Source organism: Apodemus sylvaticus, chromosome 13 (genome assembly GCF_947179515.1).
Source record: "Apodemus sylvaticus chromosome 13, mApoSyl1.1, whole genome shotgun sequence".
NCBI classification, from domain to species: Eukaryota; Metazoa; Chordata; class Mammalia; order Rodentia; family Muridae; genus Apodemus; species Apodemus sylvaticus.
In genome coordinates, this window is record NC_067484.1 from 93,448,643 (window position 1) to 93,475,562 (window position 26,920).

The 26,920-nt window shown below is 48.2% G+C and overlaps 1 protein-coding gene across 2 annotated transcripts in view; it reads right to left on the reverse strand.

Annotated features, from left to right (window-relative positions):
- The window catches only part of Cables1 (Cdk5 and Abl enzyme substrate 1), a 110,924-nt gene that overhangs the window by 4,922 nt on the left and 79,082 nt on the right, over positions 1–26,920 (reverse strand). For both annotated transcript variants that reach the window (XM_052155645.1, XM_052155644.1), the window contains 4 exons: positions 15,414–15,510; positions 14,034–14,190; positions 12,654–12,757; positions 791–897 (listed from right to left, as the gene is read on the reverse strand). In XM_052155645.1, coding sequence (XP_052011605.1) covers positions 791–897; positions 12,654–12,757; positions 14,034–14,190; positions 15,414–15,510 — 465 coding nt within the window. The remainder of the gene's footprint in view (positions 1–790; positions 898–12,653; positions 12,758–14,033; positions 14,191–15,413; positions 15,511–26,920) is intronic.

The following is a 26,920-nucleotide window of genomic DNA, read 5'->3' on the forward strand; positions in this document are numbered from 1 at the left end:
GACGTTGGAGGCATTGCGTGGACACCGCAATACAAGTCTTCTCTGGCTTGGCAGGGTGAGTAACTGGCAGACATAGGTCACCACAAACCCATCCAATCATCTGTCTGGGAAATCTAGGCCTGCCTCTCTGTTTTGGCTGTTTTGGTGGCTGTTCAAAGACAGGGCCTTGAAGTCATGTCTGGGTGGGCGGGGTTTCCCATGCCTTACGGTGCCCATTCTAGGCACTTCTGCTTTGCCTACATCTCAGAAAGCCAGGATCTGAATGCTGACCATTCTGGTTGGATTATTTTTTTTAGACATGACTCATGTATCCTAAGTCGACCTCAAATTTCTGCCTCCGTCTCCCAAGTGCCACTTGAGTTCACAGGACTGTATAACCGTGCCTGGGTTGTCTGGTGAGGGAACTTGAACCCAGGGCTCTGTGCGTGTGTGAAAACGAAGCACTCTACCAGCTGGGCTCCACACCGGATCGGACCCATCCTCTTTGTCTTTTTATAACTTCTGTTTTACTGAGTTGGCAAGCTACAGGCAGATAGCATTTTTCTCACTGAATGAACATCTCCCCAAGAGCTGTGTCAACTAGGGGGTCAGCTTGGCCTGGTGCCCAATGCCCTGGGCTCTCCCACGCCATCCAGACACGAGTCAGCCAGCAGCGGAAGAGTGTCTAGTGAACATGACTGTATTTCCTTTCCCGAGGAACAAGAAGAATTATGATACACTGTATGAGCTCAGTGTGTGCTGGGGTCTACCCCTGAGGGAAGATCAGGGTCACAATAGGTGGCTTCCATACCTCCTGATTTTGCTGAGTGTCAACTTAATGTGAGGAAACTTCTCCTTGAAGGTTTCATTCATGTCCTTCTTAAGATCTGAGGGCTTCACGTAGTCAATCACTGTGGTCTGGAACAGAGGAGGCAACCACAGGTCAGATGTACTAGCAACGGACAAGCTAAGCCCAATTTGTAACAAGAGACAGCAGACAGTAGACTGTCAGGTGAGTGCCTGCACCCCATCCTACTGTCCACAGTGGGAAGGATTCAGAGGCACTGGACTGTTTGGAGTTCTGGATTTAAATCCGTGTCAGCCCATTCAGGAGCCTGGCTTTGGCAGACCCCAGCATCTCAGGTCCTACCTCCCAACTCTGCACAGTTCCTTGCACATTATAGATGCTCAAAAAATTCTAGCTACTGTTTAAATCGTTTTTTTGCAAAATGTGACAAACTCTGTATAAAACTTACCATTTTAGGACTCCATTTAGTGTCATTATGCACATTCACACTGTTATGTAACCGTTACCACCATACCCTGAGGAACATTTATTTCCCCATCTACTCTCTGAGTCCTGTTAACCACCATCTTTTCATTTATTTTTGAGATGGGACTCTAGTTAGTCGAGACTGGCCTTGAACTTAGCATTCCTCCTACTGGGATTACAGATGTGAGTACCATGCCCAGATACCTTTTAAACATTCATTTATATGTATGTGTACACCTACCTGTACATGATTGATTTTGCCATGTTGCATGTGCCTATGGGGGTAACTCATGGAAGTTGATTCTCTCTTCCTACCACGTGAGTTCAGGAAACTGAACTCCAGCTGTGAGGCTCGGTGGCAAGCATTCTCACCTACTTACCGTCTCACCAGCCTAATTTTGTCTCATGTAAGGAGAAGAATGTACTCGTTTTTTCATTACAGGTTTCCTTCAGTGCTAATGCTTCCAGATTCAGCTGCACTGTAGCTTAAATGCGAATTTCCCCCTCAGAGGCAGAGTGATTCCATTATATGTATGTAATAGTGACTACTATTAACAGTCCTTTGTTTAAATTCTTCCTGTCCCTGAAGACAGGTCTCTGAGCCCTCTGGGGGTGTTCTGGTCCCCCCCCCTCAGGGCTCTGCTCATCGCAAAAGTGCACATGCCAAGGGTCTCTCTTGGCTGACATCAGAGATCACCTTTGGCAGGTGACTAGCTATCTATAAGAAGGAGCTGTCACCCCTTGTGATATGGAGTCTCAAGAATGGCCTACTTCCAGCAAAACCCAGCTAACATTTTCCTAGTCACCCTGGCTAAGGTTTGATGAACATTTGGTTTGAGGTGATTCTTATGGATATTTTAGATTTAGTGGTGCTGAGAACTGAACCCAGGGCTTTGGCCACGCCTGGCAAGTGCTCTACCAAAGAGCCACACCCCAGCTTAAGAGACCTACAATAGGCATACAAACTACATTTGGTGGCAGATAAAAGCCACAGATAGCCCAGTTCAAAGTGACTTTAATGGCTTTTTCTTTCTCTGGAGCATAAACATGAACTGTGGCAACACTGACTCAATTCTGTTAAACCAGTTCACAATTTTGTGACATCTTGGGAGATGAGAGATCAGTTGAGTAACTCCAAGCCAGGATATTCAATTCCAATGAACATTTGAGTTTTCCAACAGGCCCAGATCCTTCCCTGAAGTAACCTTGTAGCTGGCTGGGTGTAAGATATAGGAAAATATACCTAACATTTCTCTTGAAGTTTCTGAATGCACCCCATCTCATCTTACAAGAGGAAACTGGGGTCTAGTGAGGTGGAGAAGATTGTCCCAGTCTCAACAATCTACAGACAGAGCCAACAGTATATACTGTCTTCTAGATTATTATTCCCTAATGAGACAATAAAGAGCTGAGAATAGCTTCGTACTCATGAGGCGTGGATATAAACAAGGAGGTGTGGATATAAACAGAAACAAAGAAGTGGACTTTGATTTTCAGCAAGTCAAAGTCAAAGCAGAAACACAACCTCTGGCCTAGGAGCCAGAGGCTTGTGCATCAGATTATCCTTGCCAACTTACAATATGATGCTGTGTCTTTGGGCTCATTCAGCTAAGTTCCCTGGTGCACAGGTTGCTTCCCTTATGACTAACCTTTCACAAACATTCTGCTTCCATCTGGGAAGCTTTACTCTATTATAAAGGCCAGGAAACTATTGGTTATGTTTCCCGACTCCCTTGCAGCTAGGGTGTCAAATACATTTTTGGTTCTTCCTATTAGATGCGGTGGTAAAAAGAGAGTGACCCTAGAGAAAAGGAGGCACTTCTGTCTTTCTGCTACCAAGGGTGGTTGAGAAGTTGTAGCTCACTAGCTTTGGATGTCTATATTGTAGGTGTAGACCTAGCAACAGCAGCATGGTCTGCAGCCAGCAGCAGATTCCCAACTATGGTAGTTACCTAGATGGCTTAGAGATCATTCTTATTCTGTAAGTTCTACCTGTTAAACCCTATAATACCCCACCAGCCTGCTTTGAAAGTGTGGGGGTAGGTGCGCACACTCATGCACATGTGCATGTATGTACAAGCACATGTGGAGGCCAGAGGACAACCTCAAGCGGCATCTTTAGGAACCTGGTCCACCTCTGAGACAGGATCCTTCACTGACCTGAAGCTACCTAATTAGGCTAGGCTAACCAGCCAGGGAGCTTCAGGGATCTTTCCTGTCTCCCTACCTCTTCAGATCTGGAATTTAAAATGTGCTACCATGCCCAACCCTTTCGCATAGGTACTGAGGGCTGAACTCAGGTCTTCAGGCTTGCAAGGCAAGCACTCTACCAACAGAACCATAGCCCCACCTGGAGTGGGTGCTGAGTTTTGCAATGACTGTAACAGATACGTGTACTGAAGTTTACCAGTGGCTCCAGCCCATGCTCTTGGGCAAGGAGCTTGGGATCCTTTCCTGGCAGTGAGATGAACAGAGTCTGGGCAACTGAGTGTTAATGTGAGACCCTCAGTGCAGACCTTGGTAGATGTTCCAACTACCTGGATGGCAAAACTCTCAAGTTCACAGGGATGCCACTTACAGGCACAAGTGATAACATTCTGTACTATTCCTGACCTACTATGTGTTTGTTTCCAGCTGCAGACCCATGTCCTTGTCACTGTTCCTGGTACCGAACATAAAAGGTTTGGCCTCAATCTGACATTTGGCTTGCTTATCTATTTGAGCTTCACCTGTCTCCTGAGTAGCCCAGGCTGACCCTAAACTCCCAATCCTCCTGCCTAGCCTCGAGTGCTACATTCTGGGCATGTACCACCATGCTGCCCACTTTGAGTCTTTCCTAAATTAGATAATACATTTTGAGGTGTGTGTAGGCTCCTCTGCAAAGGTGCTCTGTCAAAGCCTAGACATAGGCTCTGCTCAAACAAGAAGGCCCTGGCTCCATTTTCAGGGAGGCCGTGGCACTGCGTCTCATCTGATTGGCCATCTCTCTTCACAGCCTCAGCATCTCACTGCCAAGTGGTTGGTAGTGCTTCAGAGTGAGCAGCGGAGGAAGCCAGGGAAAAAGATGCTCCTTACGGGAAGTATGGGATGGACACAGGCCAGGTGGGGCCAGTAGACCAGTATCCAGGAGGGCGGCTGCTTTAGGGACTCTAAAGGCATCGGTGAACTTGGACAGCTGTGGCAATCCACAACACTGAGGCAAGGTCCTAGAAACAGTCACTCTAGCTTGCCTCCCTCGGTCTGTTCTGGAGTGAGACAGGCTATATTTGGGGGCAGTAAAATGCCTCTAGGGCACAAAGAGAGGATGGTGGTAAGTCCTGCCGTGTGAAGCTGGCTGAGAACAGGAAGTGGCCAGTAACACACTCCTACAATCTGGGTAGCTTTGACAGATGCAGGCTGTCCTAGAGACTTCACTGGAAGCCCCAGATTTGGAAATCAGCAGGTTGGTAGGCTGTCCTTGTGGAAATAAAATGCTTTGTTACTGTGTCTAGAGAGATTTCCTTGCTCCTCCTGAGCTTCTGATACTCAAGACTGAGGGACGCTTCGTGCTGCAGCTTCTGCTGTCTTTTCTGTCCCTTCTACAGACACAGCCGTGTAGATCAAGTCTTGCTGTGGAGAGAAGTCTCAACCTTGCTCTCCACTGACCTCACTTTATCTCATTTACATCTGCAGAGAGCCCATTGCAGATCAAACACATAGCCTAAGGTCATAGGAGGTCACAGCATCTCCTAGGGGGATGTAGTCTTGGCTACAGTGTTGTGTGGCCTTGCTGGACTCTGACTCTACCTGTTCCCCTAGGCAAAGTGCTTGGTTTCCCCACCCCTAGTACCAACAGCCTCCCAAGAGTCATCCTTAACCTTGGTCTGAGGGGGCAGGCTTTTTGGGCACCTCCTTTCCCTGCTTGGTGTGGCAGCTCTGGTTTGGGTCTTACTGTTGGTCCTGCTTCCTGAGGTGTTTCAGCCAGAACTCTGGTTTTACACCCAGCTCCGCCACATAGCATCTGGGTAGCCTGGTGCATACTCTTTTAAGTACTTGGATCTCAGTTTCTTCCTCTGGTATCGCCACCAGACACCTGGTTTATTTTGATGGCTACAGGACACCTGACCTGGAGGGCCATCCCTGTATTCTGCTCCCTCTGCTGCCTGGGACGTATAATCAGGCTGAGTGGACAGCACCCAGAGTAGCCACCTGCCTTCAAATCTTCTAGGATGTAGAAGGGCTGCCCTCTACCCTAGGAGGTGTCAGAGGGATGAAGTCTTCACTGCTTCTGAGCTACAGGTCCCTGTGCTAAATACCAAAGTGTGACTAGCTCTGACAACTTGATGTTATCCTCTCTTGAGGGAGTTGTATGATGACCCTTGGTGGCTGGCCATCCCAGCTGCCCAAGAGCCTGCTGTTCTTGCTGCAGTGATGGCCGTATAAAGCCAGAGTATTGGGAGACTCCATAGCAGGCATAGGATTCCTAGCCCCTGCTAGCCACCCTTTCTGATTGAAGGAGAATAAATTAAACACCAAGTTGATGCTCTAAGCTCACCTACCAGTCTAATGCACTAATTACAAAACCTTGCTGTGCTGGAATTTTCCAGCTACTAAAACAGGGTGCAGGGTCCCTTTCCTAGCCTGGAAGCCCTGTGCATTACCACCTAATTCCAGGCCATAGGACTAGCTTGATGACAGGCGCCTCTCGACCTGCAGCTGTGTCTGACAGCAGGGCTGGGCTGCAGCACTGATCATGCATCCTAAGTAAGGCAACTGTTTGTAGCTTTCTGGCTGTGGGAAGCATGTGAGCACCCAGCTGTGTAAAAGAGAAGCCAGGAGGGTCAGCTGAGAGGAGGAACCCAGCCAAAAGACAACATCCAGAGCAATGAGAGCCACAAAGGAGCCTGGTCATGCCTGCCCCACCAGAGTCGGGAGGGAGGGGAAGGGGGGAGGGGGAGGGGGGGAGGGGGAAGGGGGAGGGGGAAGGGGGAGGGGGAAGGGGGAGGGGGAAGGGGGAGGGGGAAGGGGGAGGGGGGATGCTGAAAAGGACCCTGATAAGATTAAAAAAAAAACCTACAGGTTGGTTGTTCTGTTTTAAGTATCTACTGCTTCTGTTGTAGACACAGGGACACACTGCCTTTTAGAATTATTCCACCTTGACTGGTGAAGGAGGGGCCTCCAAGGAGGTGACCTTGGACTCCATCCAGCTCACAGCACCAGCTGTGAGGCTGTGAAGACCCCTTAGAGTGCAGGAGCAGAGGGGAGGGAGCTGTACGCCTCAGCGAAGATTCTGGAGGACTAGGCTAGCAGGGTCTGGTGGAGCTCTGCCTCTCTCCTCTGGGTATCCTCACATGCGGCTCTGAACAGGGCCAGGTAGGCTGCCCACCCTGCTACTGTCTCTTGGGGCCAGAATCCACCCTACCCTGGGTGGGACCATCCCAAGGAAAGGAGACTGCCTTAGTTTCCCCAACACATCCTTAAAAAGGAAGGAGTCGCACCAGTGATCTGGGCAGTTCCTTCCAGCTCAAACATCAGTGCTCAGCTCTGCTTTGCTGACTGCGACAGCCCAGTAGCCATCAGCATTTTCAGTTTGCTGGGCTGCAGGAAGGCAGATTTTCTGCTGTTCAGGTAACTAAGCCGGTGATGGCTGGTGACTAAATCTGTCTAACCAGCAGCAGATGGCCATGTCAGCTGTCCCGTGCACTTAATCCCCTTTCCAGGGGCAGCAGTGAATGGTAAGGAAACCCTGGGCATGGGTTTGTGGCCTAAGCAGTGTGGGGCTGACTTTGGTGCCTTTCTGCCCTCAGAGCACAGGCACCTTGAAGAAAAGGGGTGTCATATGGGGTTGGTCATACTGTGGGGTCATCACACCTTGTGAGGCACATGCACTGTCTGACAACTGACGGACTGCAGGTGCTTCACATCTTGGATATTCTGCAGTCAGGTGAACACCTAAGCCACCAATACAATGCTTAATGAAAACAAGCAATTATAATAAAAATTATATCTCTGGAAGCAGGGGCAGAGTCTGGCCGCCATGCAGGCTGAAGGAAACTTTCTGCCGAGTTCCCTGCTTTCCCTTGCTCAGCATTTCACAGTGCCCTGGAAAACTGAACTCCAAGACATATTTCTACAACTTAACGGGAGACACGGATACCAGCCAAAGGACGCGGGTTCTGCTACTAGGTAAATGGGAAAAGAGTAATATTATCAGAGACCCATCTGACAGTGCTGTGCTGAGATGTGGGTGTCAACAGACATCATTATGAGTGTTTGTCACCTGTCCTTCTCATGGGAGAGCAGGAGGAGAAAACAGAAAAAGATTCATCGGTCCACTCATCTGCACAGGGTTAATTGTGTTGACCTTACTACAGTTCTTTCTTACATTCTCTTCTTAATTGCTTTCCACACCCATAAAAGGAGAGGAAAAAGCAAGGTAATAATGAAAACCGCCACAAGCTGCCAGGTGATAATGATGAAGGCCAACTCTCTAGTGAAACTTAATTATACAGAAGGCAGTGGAGCGCAGGAAGCCATGGTTCTGACAGAACAGGAACCGCCTGCCCTCTGTGGCTGCACATGAGCTAATACCCTACAAGAACCTGCATGCAGCCAGGCGGTCCTCATGGTCTGTGGCCACCTCCAATGACAGCTCTCCAGCTCTGTGGTCACCTTCTATGACAGCTTTGCTGGCTGAACCACAAGGGCAGCTACTCTGCGGTCCTCATACCTGCCCCCCAGGGTTTCAAGTTCAACATCTGACTCTTGTCTTTTCATGATAGCTGAGTGGGGGAGTGACCTGCTGGGTCAACAATTAAAGCTACAGATGTAAGAAGGTGCAAGGCCCCTCTAAACAGGGCCGCTTTTACTCTGGAAGCGGAGGACTTCCCCTGTAGTGCCTCCCACAGACGGTTGTCATTTCACTAAGAACAAGAAAAGTGAGGACACAGATCCATCTACAGCCTGGGTGGGTGACCGCCCTCAGGTGCTTATGCAAGAGAAAAGGACATGAATGCCCACAGTGAGCCTGTGGGGAGCACCACTGGTGAGCCTGTGGGGAGCACCGTTAGCAGCAGCTTTCATGACAGCCTTATACAAGAGACAACCAAAGTGGCCGGCAACAGGAGAATGGGTAAATTGTGTTTCCAGTACTGTTCAGCAAGAAAATACAAGTCTGTGGGTGAATCTCACTAATACCAAGTTGTGTGATGGACCAAAGAAAGGATACAGCCTATAATTCCATGTATACCAACATCCAGGATAGGTGAACAAATACAATTCCAGAAATTAGAATAGTGGTAGTCTTACTGAAGAAATTAGAAATCAGATGGATGCCTCATCTGTCAAACAAACAAAAAAACCCTATGGCCTATAGGAAAGGGTAGACTAGAAGGTGGGACATCCAGGAGGCAGAAGGAATTCTGGGACAGAGGCAGGCCTGGGAGATTCACCAGGAAGATGAGACCAGAATTAATCTAATCTAGACTAGATTAGACGAGTTAGCACAGTTCAAGTAGGCAGTGTGAACTAGAAAAAGAAACCACAAGATCAAAGGACAGTGACAGAATTCAAGACTGCACACATAAAAAGGCTTAAATGGAGCCCAAAATTCATAGCACACCCCTAACACCGGACAACAGTCTCAAGGTCTTAGGCGCGGGTCCTCCACCGAGATGGTTCATCCTGGACTGTGGCCTTAGGAGACAAAGCTAAGGCAGCAGTATCCACAGGCCAAACAGTCCCTAGGACCTGCTCCATGAGCCAGGTCAAGGGGGAGCAGGAAGTACAGGGGCCAGCAGACCCCAGCCTCACAGACCTGGCACCATCCACTGGGATGCATGTCAGGGTGAGCAGAGCTGCCCGAACTCCCTGTGTGTCGCAGGTTCTAGTGAGGGCTGCTGCGGTTTGGTCTGTTGCTATAATGTGCTGTATAATGTTGTCTAATGTTACCGTGATGCTAAATACTGGCCCTGGTTGCCTCAGGGAGGAGAAGATCCAAGTGATGGTGGGTAACGTTGCTCCTTCACTTTAAACTACTGGTTAAATAAAGATGTCTACAACCTGTAGCTGGGCAGAAGACAGGTAGGCAGAGTTTCGGTTCCAAGGCTTGAGGTCTGAGGCAGAGAACACGAAGAGGAGAGAAGAGAGGGGTGAAGAGAAAACGCACCATGGGATAGGTGAATTAGGAGCACATGGCCATGAGGGTTGGCCACTTGGAGTGGGAGCGGCCTAGGCAGAACAGAGCAAGTTATATCTTGGGTTATTGACAGGAAGTAGACAAAATAGCATAGAGGGTTGATATCTGACCAGATCTGTTGCTTTTAAGGCTAATTATAAATATAAAGGTTTTATGTCTTTTATTTGAGAACTGAATGATCAAAAGTAGGGTAGAAACTCCCCAAATTAATTTTTAACCACAACATTTTGGCACCCAACATGGGGTACCATTTATAGATGTTTGGTCCTGGTTCTTCCTTCCAGCCCTATGGTCTCAGAAATAAGACTCAGACTCAAAATATATTTACAAATACCTTGGCCATATAGCTAGGATCTCCTCTGACTAGATTATAACTTGTTATAACCCACTTACTCTACTGTACATTCTGCCATTACGTGCCTGGGTTCACATACCATTCATTGATCTAGTCACATCTTCCTGGTTAGTCTCCCATGCCTGGCTCTGTCCCAGAATTCCTTCTGCCTCCTGGATGTCCCACCTTCTAGTCTACCCTTTCCTATAGGCCACAGGTTTTTTAATTGACAGGTGAGGCACCCATTAGAATACACAAGATGTTCTCTCTACAGAGGGCCCTTCAGCAACCTGCTCAAATAACTCCCCCTCTTACTGAGCCTCTTGGGAGTCACCAGAATATTACAGAAGCCGGGTTGTCACCCTACAGTCTCAACCCCACTTCCTGCACACACCCTTGCTTTTACACACGGGAATCTACCTCTGACCCTTCTTGTCAACTCCTATCGCATTTTCAGGATGACACTTATACCCTTGTCATGGCTGTGGTCTTTGTCTGCTTGCGGTCAGACTGTCCCTCATTCTAAATGAGGACAATGAGAACGGGGACCTTGACTGCTTAGTTCTCTGATGAGTGAGGAAGAAACTAGCCCAACACATAGTAGGGCAGCTATTGCATTTGCTGAATAAGGAAATTCTAGATTTGCTCCTAGCCTATGAAAGTCAAGCAAACCCTCGAGAATAAAGACCATTACACTTAGTTCCTGCAAATTCCCTGAATCCTATAGGCTCCTCTGAGTTGGAGAGGCAGGCCCGAAGCTGTCAACAATCTAAGTGACAACACAAAAGAATGAATGGCCTGTCTTTTATCAAAAGTACCAATGTCTAAGGCCAGGCTAGAAGGGGAGAGGCCTCATGCCCAGGACTAAGAAATGCAACCACAGAGTAATGGCATCCGTAAGGCATGGAAGCACAGACTGCACATCTGAATGTGAGCCCTTGAAGAATGACCCACTTGGGAACACAGATTGAGGTGGGCTGGACATGCATTCTTACCTGGAAAGTCATCCAAGTGTCTGAGGGGAACAGATTAACCACAGGTACGTGAACGTGCACACACCGCGGCTCAGACTTCAAAGTTCACGATGTAACAATCTAAGGGGGCAAATGGATCTGGCACCTGCCGGGCTTGTACGCTGAGGGAGACCAGAGTTGTCACCAGACCTAACATCTCCATGGGAGAGTCCCTTGCAGGGCCCACCCTCAGCCATAAGCAGCACACCTTTATATTGTCTCAGACCGCTAGATATATGTTGATTTTCTGGTCAAAGAATGGCTGGCTGCATAGGAACAGGCTATCTAGAAGCAACCAGGCTAAGTCAGTGAGCTGAGACCTGAGTCGGGTGCTGGAGGCTCGGCACCCCACTTCCTGTCAACAGCAAAAGGTCTCACTAGCGTTCAGAGCCACAGTTTCCTGCCCAAGGTAGTTAATAAAGTGAGCATTCATAAAGTGGGACCCACGATGAAAATACATGTTCTCACACAAACAACAACGTTTCAGTAGCTCCTTTAACAAGGGCTTTTGTCACTTACTGAACATTTCAGTGCTGGAATTGCAAAGATCAATGAATCTTGGTTTTGTTTCTTGTATTAACAGGTCATAGAATGAAAAAAGAAAGAGGAGGAGGAAGAAGCACAACAGTCCTATACACAACCGTGGTTTGAGGGATAAGAAAAGACTGAGGCCAAGGGCCACTTTAAATTAAACGTGGCTCAGCAGAACTCTGAACTATAAATGCTGAAAGTAATGGGCAAAGGCCCCAGTGCTTCCTGGTGCTTCCAACCCTAACTCTAACCCTGAGTTGCTTTGCCCTGTGGTATCTGTAGACATGGAAGGCCACCATGAGAGTCTTTGGGCTCAATGCTGAGGGTAGAACTTCTAAGACAAGCAGTTGGAGTAAGCCTGATAGCCTGCCCTGCTTGCCCCATGTGATGCAGAAGGCACAGAGAGGTGGGGCATCTAGGCGGGTATCTTCTCTGCAGATGCTGTGTGTCGGTCCACTTCTCTGCACAGGAGCTCATCCTGCTCCCCCGCATTAGAGATCTACCAAAACAAAGGGTGTGTCTATGGAAGGATACAGTGGGAGAAGTGAACAGTCAGAAACTGTAATCACAAGTTTAGAGTGGAGACCTCCAAAGTGCCCTGTATAAGACAAGAAGGGGAGTGCTTGCATGTTACACCTGTGTCCTATGCAATACACACAGAAGGGGAGCTCTCACATGTTACACCTGTGTCCTATGCAGGACACACAGAAGGGAAGCTCTCACATGTTACACCTGTGTCCTATGCAGGACACACAGAAGGGAAGCTCTCACATGTTACACATGTGTCCTATGCAATACACACAGAAGGGAAGCTCTCACATGTTACACCTGTGTCCTATGCAGGACACACAGAAGGGAAGCTCTCACATGTTACACATGTGTCCTATGCAATACACACAGAAGAGAAGCTCTCACATGTTACACCCATGTCCTACACCATACACACTTCCATGTAACACCTATGTCCTACTCTTATGTCCTGTGGCAGCTTTCCTGGTACCAGCTGTTAGTTTGAAGTGCATGCGACCATCACTGGGGTGATTCAAACATAGCTCAACTTGAACTTGGTGCTCACGAGGTCAGGTCCTTCTCTCAGGGAGCCTGGGGCTGTGCATATTCAGAAGCGAGGGAATCGAAAACTTGAGCTGGTAGTTTTCATGTCTACTGCACTGTCCCTTCTCAGCCTCTCTGACATTGGCATTCCCAGACTGGCTAGCCAGAATCCAGCAGCTGGCACTAGTGAACCCTGTAAAGTGTCCCAGGCACAAAGTCCAATGAGCTACCTGGGGCCAATTCAGGAGGCTATGGGCACTACAAAGCCAGCCAGCCACGACCAGAACTACTTACCATGTAGGAAGGGAAGGTCAGAACTCGCTTGTGCTTGCCGCAAGGCCACTGGGGGTCATCCAGGAGGTTTGGGTCATAGTCCATAAAGTCTCCCAGGTCACTTCCTGAACATCACAAGCAGAATGGTAATTACCACCCCTGCACTCTTGAGATTGATGCTGCTTGGAGAATGCTGGGACACCTACTAAGGGCAAGGTGGCTTCAGGGCCATTGTCACAGAGTTACCCCAATGGTCCTGACCTTTAGGGGGCCATCTCTGCATGGCCATGAGATCTATGTACCTACAAAAGACTGGCAGGTTCTTACCACTCTAATTTTTTTTCTATGTTAGCAAATCATGTATCTGTTTCCCTAACTGGAAGAACACAAAAATTCACACATGTGACCTGTTGGAACCCACCCCTGTAGGTTACAGAATACAGCCAGCCCTGCACCGGCCTGTTCACTAAAGTTGCAGAGAAAGTTGTATCATTCAGTGCTGTGACCTGGGCAAATGCCAGACAGGCTACTGTCCGTGAAACACGGTAGCCTCGGTGAACACAGGTACAGTGACTTTTGCAGGTAGTGGGAACATTAGGACAGGGGCTGGCTGACTTACGGGACTTTACCTTAGCTTGGAGTTTCATGAGTGTGTGTGTGTGTGTGTGGTGTAAGTGTGCATGAGTTTGTGTGTAGATGTGTGTGTGGGGACCTAGAGGTTGATGTCAGATTTCTTTCTCAATCACTTTTTTTACCCTATCTTTTGAGACAGGGTCTTTCATTAAGCCTTGAGTTTACCAATACTGCTAGATTTGTGGCCAGTGAAACTCTGCAGTCTGCCTGCCTAGTTCCTTAGTGTTAGGGTCACACGCACAGAGCACATTCCTGTCCTTTGCATGGATGCTAGGAATGGGAATGTTATTTGCCAGCCGTTTCCCTAGTCCTCACCAGGAATTTCTGTGGAAGAGTTTGTATCCTTGACCTAAGTGTGGGTGTATAAGTGAGGATGAGGAAATGCTCGTCCTACACTTCTGGACCCAGTGATATGGAAAGATGCAGAAGGCAGTTGCAGCAGCAGAACAGGTGAACGGGCTAAAAGGCTGAGAGACTGAATCAGCTTTGGCTTTTCCACAAAAGTTTGCCCTAGGGCTGGTAACTGAGCAACCAATTATAGAGGTCTTCTCGTGTGTGTGTGTGTGTGTGTGTGTGTGTGTGCGCGCGCGCGCGTGCAGGCGCATATATGCATGTATGTGTGTGTAAGCCTGTGTGGCCTGAAATATGTCCCCACCCCCAACCTCACGTGCATATATGTCTCTAACAGACACAATTGGAGATCCATCAACCCCGTAAACCAAGATACTCCCTACCCTGAACCACCAAACCCCTCTGAGCCACAGTTACCTGCGTCAAGGCTCCCCTGGGTGCTGCCGGCCCGGCCCATGGAGAGGCTTCGGTGGCTCAGGCTCCGAAACTGGGAGAAGGAGGAGGTGGAGTCTATGGTATTTCTACGGGTTCCGAAGGCATTTGTGGGTAATAGGAACTGGGTGTAAGACACCGTCTGAAAGGAAGGAGCACACGTGGAGCAGTGGTTATGCCCAGGGAGGCTAGGTCTGCATTCTGCACAAGCCCTGTTGTTGCTACTCTAAGACTAGGTTTGCCTTTTGAAAAAAGCAAGCAATTCTAGAGTCCGACGGAGCTGTTTGTTATCTGCTTGTGCCAAGTGTGCGCTGCATTCATACCCAGACCTCACCTGAGCAGACTCCAGACTATGCACACTGTAACTGATCCATCTGCTTTTAACTACGCCTGGCAGGTGGCAAAATGTCCATGTTAGGCGACAAGGCGCTGCCTTGAAATGTGCTGGAATGCAGAGTCCTGTGTGAGGCTCAGGGTGTACTTCATCTCATTCAGAAGAATTCAGGAACACACACACACACAAAACGGCCTCAGGAATTCCTATAAGGGCTGAAGGCTCCTATTACACTTCCCCATAGGTACTGACCTTGATTCAACTCTATCCCAGAATTCCTCATCCCAAGGTGAGCACTCACCCTCTAGAAGGAAGGTGGCACAGTGAGCACATTTCTCTTCGCTTGCCTCAGGAAACACCCTGTATGCACCCCACGTGCATCTTGAACCAGGGGTTACGTCCTGAGGGCAGCCCTTGGGGGTAAGGAGCTCATCTGCAGGTGCACTATTCTGGGACAGTTTCCCCACAGAAGCACAGGCTTTTGGGGTGGTTTAGGGAGTCTCCCTAAAAGTCCAGTTCATCTTTAAAAGGTTGCTCCTTGGGCTTCAACTTAGAAGCTCGCTGTATTGTGGGTACAGGAGGAATGTGAGGGTTTAGTGGTTACTGTGCGGGGCTGAGGAGCTCTGGGCGTCTTGGGATCATGAGAAGCTAAACAATTTCCTGAAACATCTAGTTCATAGACATACAAAGCATCACTCGATCCTGGAATGTGTGAGTATTCCTGAGTGTGGGAGTATCGCACAAACAGCTGTAGACAGTGTCAGCAAAGAAATGCACACACCTGCAGCCCTCCTGCCATGTTTGTTCTGAGTTACTGGCTCAGCAGATTTCTGTCTACCCACTGGCAGAGCTGGGCAACACGGCACGGTGCACCTGGGAATCAGCCCCAACTCGCCCCAGCCATGCAAGTAGGCCTTATGGTCCAGCTCTCTGCCTTTGCACTCTGCCTTAGCAGGGTCTTATGGTCCAGCTCTCTGCCTTTGCACTCTGGGCCTTAAGGCACCTGCAAGCTGAGCGCTTGGAAGCCTTACCTTCCCATCGGCACCCAGCTCCACACCTTCAAGGCCAATGATCTCCTTCAGGCTCATGGCCCCTGCTGACTGTCTCCCTCCATCCAACTTCAGGTCCCTGGAAAGGACAAGCCAAGAAAAACAAACTGCTTCTGTGTGTTTCCCAAAGAAAGGCAATTACTGCATGAGATGGCACAGTCACACTGATAAAATGACCCATGCGATGGGGCGATCCCTGGAGGTTGCTGGAGGTGTTCCCGGGAGTGCCTCTCTGTCTCTCTCCCTCCATCCCTTTCCTGTAAGTGAAATCCAAACAAACAGGAAAGTGAGAAGGTGGGGCTTGGAAGTCCTTGGTTACCATTATCCTCAGCGTGGCCCCTGTGTTTTTAGACACAGCCAGGGTGGGGTTATATATTTCCTGAGTGCTGGGGACAGTAGGTCTCTTGGGAGCTAGTGCTGGCTTCTTTTCAAAGTTGCTCCTTGCTGCTCTTCTCTGTCAGCTAGGGCAGGGCGACGATGTCCTGCAGCTGCCAAGTCCTTGCTGGTAATGGAGAGATCAGCGCCTCAGCAGTGGACACCTCACGGTGAGGCTCTCTCATCAAAGGGATCCCCAGGAATCACACACAATAAGCATCTTGACAGCCTTTCGCCCTTGCGGTAAGACGCTCACCTGCAGACGCACTATTCTTTCTGGTTCTCGAGGACAGTGCCATAGGTAGAAATTACCATTAACCCATTTTACAAGGAGGAAACAGGCTTGGCAAAGGTTGTGGGCAGTGTTTTTATATTTAATGTCCTTCCTGACACATGGAACCACCCCGGAGAAGTAAGATGGGTACCCTGAGACTGTATCTAGGTATAACTGTGTCAATGGCTGAGAGTTCCCTCCAGAGTCGCCTAGTGCCATTCTGACTACCTGCTACAGTCTGGCTTCTATGTCCAGGCACTGTATTAGGGAGTGCGGGATAAAACAGGGCGTCGGGGGTTCTATATTGCAGCCACGTTTGGGTACTGCCTTCCAGCTTCTGTCTCTAACACAGAGGGCTTGCTAGGAACACCACTTTAGGCCGACAGAATGCTCTTTATGGAGACTCCATAACCAGAAGCTGAGAACTTCAGCAAGAGAAAGTAATGTGGAAAGGTCAAAGGTAACCCAGGAGGAGAGAAAGAAAGGGTTGGGGAGTGATGCGTGGGGGAGGGGCATGAAAGAACGCCACTGCCAACGCAGGAAAAGCAAGTATCTCCTGCTCAGTTGAGCCCTGCTTTGATCTGTGGGCATGCCAAGGATGGTCTGGCTCCTGCGAATGCTGAGTCTGATTTGGGACAGTTCCCAAAATCAACACACACACCTTCTGCTCCCGGAAGCAATACCATTTTGAATCCATTTTCTGATGACATCAAAGTCACATAGGACAAAAGTGAACAATTCTCAGAACTCTCAGCTTGTAGGGTCTTCCCCTCCTCCCCCCTCTCTTTCCTTCCAAAGAATGTTATAAATCAGCACTTCCTGAAGATACTCCCAATGTATCTAATTCTCAATATCAAACTTACATCCCATGTTTGGGAGCATAACACAGCAGGACCCAACACTGTAAGGAGGGGTCACAGCCATCCAAGTGGTGCGAGAACACCCAGACTGTTCTAAGCAAGAGAACTATGTCAGTATGTATCTAAGTCCTTCTACAATGTCCCCCCAAGGGCTGGGCCGTCCAGGATTATGTTTGTGGCTTTCCAAAGATGCGGTGCCAACTTTAAACCTGCTCCTAGGAAGACCCAGCACACTAGAGAGAGAAAGCAGGGGCTACAAAGACCATTGGGGCCCCTGGAATACCCCCCCCATCTGACTGTTATGTGAGCTGCCCATAGTGGTTTTCTAAAGATTCAGTAATCAAAGAGGTCGGGAAGTACACCATAGCATTAACTCTCTCTCTCTCTCTCTCTCTCTCTCTCTCTCTCTGTGTGTGTGTATGTATATATGTATGTATGTATGTATGTATGTATGTATGGCAGACATGTGTACTTAGTGAAAACTTGAAGGCTGACATTAATAGAACTGCAGGGATCATCTTCTAGGGACAAGAGGACTTGGGGATTGATACACATTAAAGCCAACCTGTATCTGAAGAGCCTGGAGGAGTGCTTTATTATGTGTTCTATTTGTACAATATCTAATAGGTAAAGCAACTGAAGCATTTTCTGAGCGGCCAGCTGTTTCGCGGTGCTGCGTGGTTCCTATGAAATCCCTTCCAGCTGTTGCTCAGACGTACTGAATCCTCAGGACAGTCTGGCTCCAGTCAGTTGTTAGATACACACAACACAGCTGACAGAACCATGCCAGCCATGTCTCTTCCAACACTCCTTCCTGGTGCTTCCCTCAGGGAAATAAAGCTATAATAAAAAATATGCCCTATACAGGATTCCTCCCACAAGTAAAGTTGCAGTCCTTATGTAGAAAATCAGAGTCCTGGACCCAGGCAATTGTCCAATTCTCCAGGGACACTTGGATCCATAAGAAAGAGGCAGAGGTTCGACCTTGTCTCCCCATAGGAATCCACCTATGCTAATTCCTGAGACTTGCTAGTGTCACATTTCCCCCTGGCTTCCTGTTACATCAGTAGAACTTCTAATATAATATTTACTGTGTCTTGGCCAGGCCAAGCTGGGTAAGTAATAGCATAAAGACAACCTTCAGCTGGGCCTTGTGTCATGTAGGGTTCAAGATAGACTGATGTCATCCAACAGAACTCCCTCCCTAGGCTAGAGGTGATCTCCATCTACACTGTCCCACACAGTGGTCACTGGTCACTTGTGAAGATGATTTGAAATATGATTTGGCTAAGGAAGCTTATTTTCCAGTTGAATGAAGTGTGTGTGTGTGACAATATGGCATATGCTAGCCCATGACCCTTCTGATTCAGCCTCCTAGAGTATTGAGGTTATAGATATATACCACCATGCCCATATTAATTGTATGAAATTTTAATCAACTTAATGTAAATAGCCACTTAATGTAAATGGATAACAGCTACCATATTGGGCTAAATCTTTGTGTTTCAATTCATTGCTAATTTCCTTGACAAAACCATACTATCACATATAATATGTTTAATAATGTGGCTCTGGTCTCCCCCATTTTCTTCCCGAAAGACACAAGGCCATTTGTTGTCTGTAGCCTCAAATGTGTGTACCTTTCAGGCCATTGCTCACTGAGGAGACTCTGCCAGGAATCCTAGAGGCAGGAGGGCTGATGAGCACATCAGAGTGGTCCTCAGTGGGGGATAAATGATAACCGTAGGTCCCCTGCTTAGGACTCTATCAATACTCCTTGACCAGGTGCTCCCAGCTATGGGCAAAATCCACAGCCTATACATGGGCGATCTTTTGGCCTGGAGGAATCAGGAGCATGGGGGTAACAGGCTATTGGCACTGTCAGGGCACACCAGTGAACAGTGACTGGTGTGTGGCCTCCAGGTCCTAGGCATTGAAGGGTCCCCTAGACTATGTTCTTAACCTTTGTAATGCTGTGACCTTTTAATATAGTTCCTCATGTTGTATTGACCCCTGGCCATAAAATTATTTTGTTGCTACTTCTTAATGTAAATAAGTGAAATGCAGGATATCTGATGTGTGACCCACAGGTTGAGAAATGCTGCCCTGGACTTTCTTCATATAGTCATGGAGACTGGAAAGGGTATTGAGAAATCTTGAGTTTCATAACAGCCTTGTGTTGGGATGGCAAGATGGAGGATAACAGGTTGAAAGGACTAAAGAACCTTCTCAGCTGCAGCAGGCTCATGGGATCCAACATGGCAGCCACGTAGAACATGGGTGACTCTGTAATGGTTGGGATATACGTTTCTGAGCATTTTCTCAGTTTTCATTGCAACTGGACCTGGTTCTTGGTGGACATGAGTTAAGAGTGCATGCATATACACTGTGTGCCTGGATAGCCACATCACAGAAAACAAAGCCCATTCATGACATTTCTGATGAACATATAACTTTTTTCTTTAAGATCTGATATCCTGTAGCCCATGCTAGCCTTGAATTCACTAGGTAGAAGAAGCCAATCTTGAACTTCTGGTCCTTCTGTTTCTATTTCCCAAGTGCTGGGAATATGGACGTGTGCCAATTTACATGGTACTGGGGATTGAATCCAGGGCTTTGTGCATTCTGCCAACTGAGCCATACCTTCAACCCAAGTACCCATTTCCTTTCCTGAATTTCTGGGTAGGATAGTGCCAGGATCTGAAAGTACAAGGCTGCAGACTATCCTCTCTGGTTGGGCTTTTTCTTGCTAAGTGCTCTAGGCGATGTCACCGAAACCTGATATTATCATCAACTGCAGGAAATCGCCCTTTGCAGCTATACTGACTGGCATAATAGCAGTAATGGGCTCACAATTGGGCTCCCTAATATTACAGATAGCTGCCTTGGCCTTATGTGTGAGTGCAGAAAGAGAGTGCATGAGAGTCCTGGCAAGGCTAGCTGCCATCTCCAAAGCCTGAGCGGCTGGGGTACCTGGAGAGGAGGAGCCAGGAGTTGTTTGCACAGATGCACCCCCAAAAGAATCCTTAGAAAGAATATCCAGTGAAAAAGAATTAAGCAAAAGTTTCAGGAGAGAGGGGATAAGATTGCAACGTTTCCTAAGATTGTTGTTCTAAATCTTATAAAGCAGTCATGAAGTATATCTATGGATCACATGCCAGCCTCGAACCTGCAGTATGAGGACATCAGGGACCAGTGGCTGGAGCCATTACAATCAGATTCAAGCTGGCCTTTATTTGAAAAGTCTCAGGATCTCCTCTTAATCCCAGCTATATCTAGGGTTCAAATACTAATTTACTTAGACTCCACCTATTTTTAAAAATCAAAGAGGAACCAGGCATTGTGGCATATGACTTTAATCCCAGCACTTGGAGACAGAGGTAGATTAGTCTCTGTGAGCTCCAGGCCAGCCGAGCTCCTGTCACAAGTTTAGTTATCACTTGAGGTATTCCAGAATTGGATATATTAAGGCTTAAATTCAGTACTTTTGCCCAAGGACAAACATGGCTTATTAGGTTGTAGGAAAACATCCTACTCTCAAAGAAGCCAGAGCTAAAACACTGGGGAAACGCCATAGGCAGTTTGAGGTTCTAATTCCTGTTGCCCCAGCTCCACTGAAAAGGCAACTTAGACCGACTTCCCCACTTATAATTCTCAGCTTGCAAATGCAAAGACCAGCAGCGGAACCAGTTCGTGGGGAAATGGGAGGGGCTGCAGTAGGGACCAGGGAGGGTCTAAGACAAGAGGAGAGATTACAATATGGAGATGAAAGCACGCTGAAGAAGACAGCCAAGCAGTAGTTTACAGCCTTGAGAAAAGCAGGTTAGTTTATTATGGGGGGTGTAGCATCCTTTACAGGGGCGTGCCTCCTGGGAGCCCACAGGAGGAAAGCCCGTGGACCTTGTCTTAGCCTCTGCTGCTACAGTATAAGGTAAATACATCACATCTCACCACTGTTGAGTCAACTATCATGTCCTCAAAGTTTCCCTACTCCCTGTTAACCACTGCATAGCCAACTCCTGATTCCATCTTTTGTAAAAGGCTCATCTGGTTATCATTAATGTGTGGAATTATCTTGGTGGGAAAACAGGACTCCCTGTTCAGGGTCTTTTCCCTCGAAGGCACACACATACACACACACACATATATATACACACATATATATACACATACATATACATACATATACATATATATGTGTGTGTATGTATATGTATATGAATCAATATTTGCACTAAAAAATATGATTGAGAGTGTGTGAAGGTGCTGGATGTGCAAACCAGCCGAGCTAAGTGTGATTCCCCAGAACACTCAAAAAATCAGGAGAGAATCACCTCCACAAAGTTATCCTCTGACCTCCACTATGTGCGCCCCTGCATCATACACATACCCCATACAATAATACTTTATAAAAATATACAATTGAATACTTACACCTGGAAGCAGCTGAGAAAATGGAACGTGTAATCCAGTTAGGTACCTGTTAGACTTTCTGCTGCTAAGATGGGGCTTCCTGACCTCTAACTACAGTGCTGTGCCCTCAGCTGAGGCTCAGGGAACCTGGCAGGGAGCACCACCCGGGGACTTGCTCTTTAAAGGACAACAATGGTTCAAACGCATGGATGTATAAATAATATAAGAGCTAATGAAATATTAACAGGATTTCTATATCCTTCAAAAAGAAATGGGACCTGGGGAAAGCAAATCCTGAAAACTGAATTAGGAAAGGAAATGTCAGTTGTGAACTAGTCTTAATTAAGAGATCACACGCTGAGGGAACCCCAGGACAGAGTACGCAGTTAGGAAGCTCTGTTCTTAGCCTGCTGTGGTTTGGATCTAGACTGTTCCCACAGACTGTGTGCTAAAGCTTGCTCCCCAGCTTGGTAGACTGCTGAGAGGTGATGGAGTCCCAAAGGACAGGGCCCAGGGAAGCCTTAGGTGAGAAGGTAGGCCCTAGAAGGGGATATTGAGAACCACAGGTGAATGAAACATAGCCTGAAAATATCTGCGTAGGTGTGTGTGTGTGTGTGTGTGTGCAGAAATCACAGGACGACTTGATGTGTTCTTCCTCAGGAGCTGTCCATGTTGTCCTGGAGTTTGCCTACATAAGCTAGGCTCACTGGTAGAGGGCCACAGGGCTCGATCTGTCTGTTCACCACGGCTCCTAGCTTTCCCTGTGAGTGCCAGGGCTTGAACTTGGGTCTTTATGCTTGCATGAACGGTCCCCACTCACGGGCTTCTAAAACCATAAGTGAAAATAACCTTTTTCCTTTTTTCATAAGCTCATGAAGTATTTGGCCAGTTACAGAGCTAACACATGGCTCCTTTGAGGGCAGTAAACATCTTGGATCAGTTTCCCTAGCTTGCATGGAGGCAGAGTTAAACCAGCAAAGTTCAACGTCAACGAACGAACGAGGCCACAGCTGGCAGGAAAGAGTGAAAACAAAGGCAGGCTTTGGCTGAGAAAGCTTGGCCCTTTGGACTCAGCACTTCATAGGTAAGTCACCCCCAGAAGGGCGGCTGGCAGACAATGAAGGCACTTACACCAAAATCTTGGTCTAAAGGCAGCTCTTATAAACAGCCAGATAATGGCATGATTCACCCATGAGATCATTCCAGAATCAGTCTGTGTGGGAATATGCTTGATGTGAGGGAACAAAACAAAACAAAACAAAACATGGTTTGTGAGTGTGTAATTTTCCACAACGAAAAAGAGAAGTTTCTGGAGCGAGAGGGTGGGGAGGAAGAGGATGGGCCCTGGACCAGGCAGCAGGGTGTATTAGGCTTGAAGGTTCTCTAAGAATAGAAACTGTTCTGTGTCTCAAAATGATCAGTGATCAGGAAATGGACCCAAGAAGATGACCTCATCTGACTGCCTCATGCCAAAAGCTAAGGACACAAACACCATGTGGAAGCTGTTGACAATTCAAGAACACACCCCCAAAGCTACCTTACACTCCACTGAGCAATCTGAACCTGCTACATTTGCAGAAAGTGAATGCAGGGGCCATCAACTAAGGACTGTCACACAAATGAGTCTGTGCCCATTGACAGATCACAGAAACTTTTGTTTTGTTTTGTTTTTGTTTGTTTGTCCTCCCACCCCACCCCCAGATCATCTAGCTTCTTTGTCTTTACAAGACCTCCAAACAGCAAACAGCCACCCAGTCGTTCTCACTTTCTTCTGGTCAGACACTGAGGCATAATCATGAGCTGATGTCTGTGTATTTCACGGGTGCCAATTCCTTTAGGCACAGAGACAATGCTGGGATAACCCTGAACACGCTGCCTACAGCCTCTCGCTCACTAGTGGACTGGCTGCCTGGAACTGGATGCAGTGTTACAAGTGCAGTCCAGCCACACTATGGCCTTTCACTGTCTGAGCCAGAGCTGTCTCGTCTGTGCAGAAGCCAAGAGGATACAAGAGAAGCAGCAAGGCATTGGAAATTGAGGCCTCCCACCCCCATTCCTGGCTTGGGACTGAGTTTAGCTAACAGTTAAAGGTCTATTTTCATTATTCCACTTCCCTCTCAGATCACCTTCTCAGGATGCTAACTCTTTCTCCTGGGCCATGTCTTCCATTTCTAACACTGTACCAGGTGTTCCACTCCTAAGCTCAGGGGTTCAGGGTCAGGGCTGGAGGGTGAGAGGGGAGGAGTCTCAGGTAGAGGCACAGGACACTCTGGTTACTAAGTGAGGACAAGTGCAGGAAGTCGCTGGCAAGTCTTTCTTTTTCTTTGTGAGAGTCTCCAAGCCTGACTGCAGAGCCACCTAGAAGGGTGACACCGAGAGTTACGTGGATGGGTACCCACTGAAGGATGGGAACCTGGTATAAGCTCTTCCGAGAATGGTATAGCTACAGGCCCCAAAAGGGTGCTCACAGCAATGCGGTTTAAAGTCAGTCACAGGGAAGTGATGGGACACATCTGTTCTCCTTCCCTGCTACTGAGCTCCACCAGCATGCTGTGGAAGGTAGGGCATGTCGCTGCCCCGCCCTGGTTTGTTCTACATGAGTGAAGGGCTAGGGAGAAAAAAAGGAAGCCTGGAAGAAAAATGACCAAAATGTTAACACTGGCTTTGTCAAGGAGGTTTGCCTTGCTAATTTTGAATTTATTTTTATGCATTTCCTAAACTGGTTTTAACATCATGTTCCATCAAGAGGGAAAAAAAATTGAAGAATAAAGGAAATCTGGAGATGAAACCATAGCATTTGTTGACTCACACTGCTGGTGGCTTCACCTCACTGAGAGTCAGGTGAGTCCTAACTGAGACTGCGCAAACACAGACCCTGCTGCTGACGTATTCCATATCACACAGTGCTCTCGGCCATCTCTCCAAGAGGTTCCCTGAGGTGGACATTATGGCCACTGATAAAGAGGAGTAGACAGACTAAGGTCAACAGGGCCTGTCTGACTGCTCCATCCCACAGGCCAATCCCGTTTCACTTCAGGTGACCATTGACAGAGGCCTCCAAGATGGCTAAGGGCTGGGATGTGCCTAAGGAAAGTAAATGTAAGGGAGGAGTGGGCTTCCTATTCTCATCCTCCTTGGAGCAGTTTGTGACTAACATCTTTAGGGATGGGAGTCGCGTTTAAACTTGTGTTGCAAGAACAGCAAGGAACCCTGAGGTGGGAAGGTGACAGCTAACACGATGTCCCTGAGGCCCTCCCAGCTCTCAAAGCCTCATTTGAGCTGAAGACACCGCCTTTGTTGAACTCACCACATCAAGCATCCTTTACAACTGACCTCAGGGTCACTCGAGAAGTAGCAGTGGCTTTGAGTTTGGGAAGGGCTTCCATGTCCTCAGAAGTACTTTGTTCACTAAGCCGCGTGAGGCATGACCCACCCTGGTAACTATCTGCTGAGCTACAGCCTCATTCATACCTGGATGATTTGAAAAGAACGGTCAGAACCACACCATCTTCCAACCAGGCAGGTCAGCACGTCCCACACCTTTCTAATGTATGTACTTACAGATGCTGTGCTGCCTCTCCACAGCTGAGGAAGAAGACCAGAGGGTGGCTCGGGTGGGTGCTAGCAGGACGACCAAGGTAGGTACTTCACCTGCCCCAGGAGGAAATGCTGTCTCTCTACAGCACTGGCCTTGGAAACTGCCCTGTTCTACCTCAGCCAGGTCCCACCCGAAAGGCCCCTGCTATAAACAGAAGTAGGTTGCAACCTGAGAGAAAGCATGCTCATCTGCATGCACTACTTATCTTTTGATTTGTTTTAGAGATGTTCAGGCAACCAACTCTGACAAAGGCCAAGGGACACCAATGGAGCCTAGGGAAAGATAGCAGAAGTCCTGGGACCGTAGCGACAGGCTTGAACGCACAGCACAAGTCACTTGTCATACCAGTGAGGCTGAATGCAGTAAGCCCAGGCTGTGTGGATTCTGAATCCTGAGCACAGAGGAAGCGCCTAGCTGGGGTTCACCAGACAGCAGCTGTACTTAGCTTGAGGCCCCCTGTCTCTTTAGGCTTCTGTACTGGCTGGTTTTGTGTCAACTTGAGACAAGCTGGAGTTATCACAGAGAAAGGAGCTTTAGGTGAGAAAATGCCCCATTGTTGCCAGCTTGAGGGGGCAGAGCCCCATGGCCCACTGGTGGTTCCTTCTTATGGCCATCTGTCCAACTGCTCCATCTCTCTAGAGATGCCAAGGACCAAGTGCTAGGTCAAGGGCTCCACAGAGCATGTGTTCTCCACACACACCGCATGCTGCCTGTCTGCATCTGGTAGGGCAGTGAGTGCTATGTTTCCTCCACAGAGCCTAGAAATGCAGCCCTGAAAAACATGTCAGCCATCCATCTATTTATCTGTGTATGGAAATGGAGTGTTCACTGTGTTCATCCAGAGTGCTGGGGCTTCGCTCAAGACCAAGGCACCATCCATACTCACAAGTTAAAGCAAGTTAAACACACGCTACAAGTATTACCACCAGATAGTCTTCATCTTAGCAAGCCTTGGTGAGGTAAGGGGCTGGGGAAGGAGCTTAAGGAAGCAGTTTGGAGAGGCTGATTTTATTCAAACTAGGCTTGGATCAACGAGGGACAGAACAGTGCTTCAGGTGAAAATTCCCTAAGCAAGGAAAGCCAGACAGGAACCTGGAGGCATCCTGCTGTGTCTGAGGTGTCATCGGACAGATGGTGCTGGATGGCAGAACCCCTGTCTATACAGAAGCTCGGGACCACAAAAGGTAAAGCATGGACCTAGGTGTCCAGTGAGGCAAAGAACAACGCTATGGCTTAAATATGACCCCCCCCCCAGCTCATGTGACATGGTGAGGTTGGTATTTTGAGTGGCTCTGGGTGGGGGGACCTAGGTGGCTGACATGGGTCACGGGGGGAAGGGGGTGTCCTTGGGGGTTATACCATGTTCCTGGGACCAAATAAGGAGATAAGAGTACAAGGTTCTCAGAACAGTCACACAGAAAAACCACAGATCTGAGCTGGGAAGAGAGGCCAGCATCAGTGTCACAGGAAGGACTGAGGGAGCAGAGTGGGAGGCCAATGTTCCCTGACAGCACCTCAGACCTCAGGCTGTGGATGGATGGATGGACACTGCTGAGAGCTCAGGGTTTAATCGCTCATGGGATTACTAACTGTGGAGTCTGATCAACAATTGGTTTTAAGGGTAGCACAGGCATGGGGATGGAGACTCGTAGGTCCTTGTCTCAGACTCCTTCTGGGATAATGTGGGCACAATGGCTAGAATTCCTCACTGGCCTCTCCAGGTTCAGTGTGAGTACAATTGGTGTCTTTACTGAACCACTATGGCAAAGACCACAGGCTCCAGAAAGACCAAAAACTACATTTCCCAGATCCCCAGCGGTGGCCTAGGTTCTGCTGGGCCTGAGTGCTCCTGTGAAGCCTGATGGTGGAAATGAGTCACACCTGGGCAAGCTCCGCATTCTTGGCATGCCTGGGGGGGTCTCACGGGAACTGTAAATGCTAGCATTTCTATGGGAGAGGCCCCAGGGTG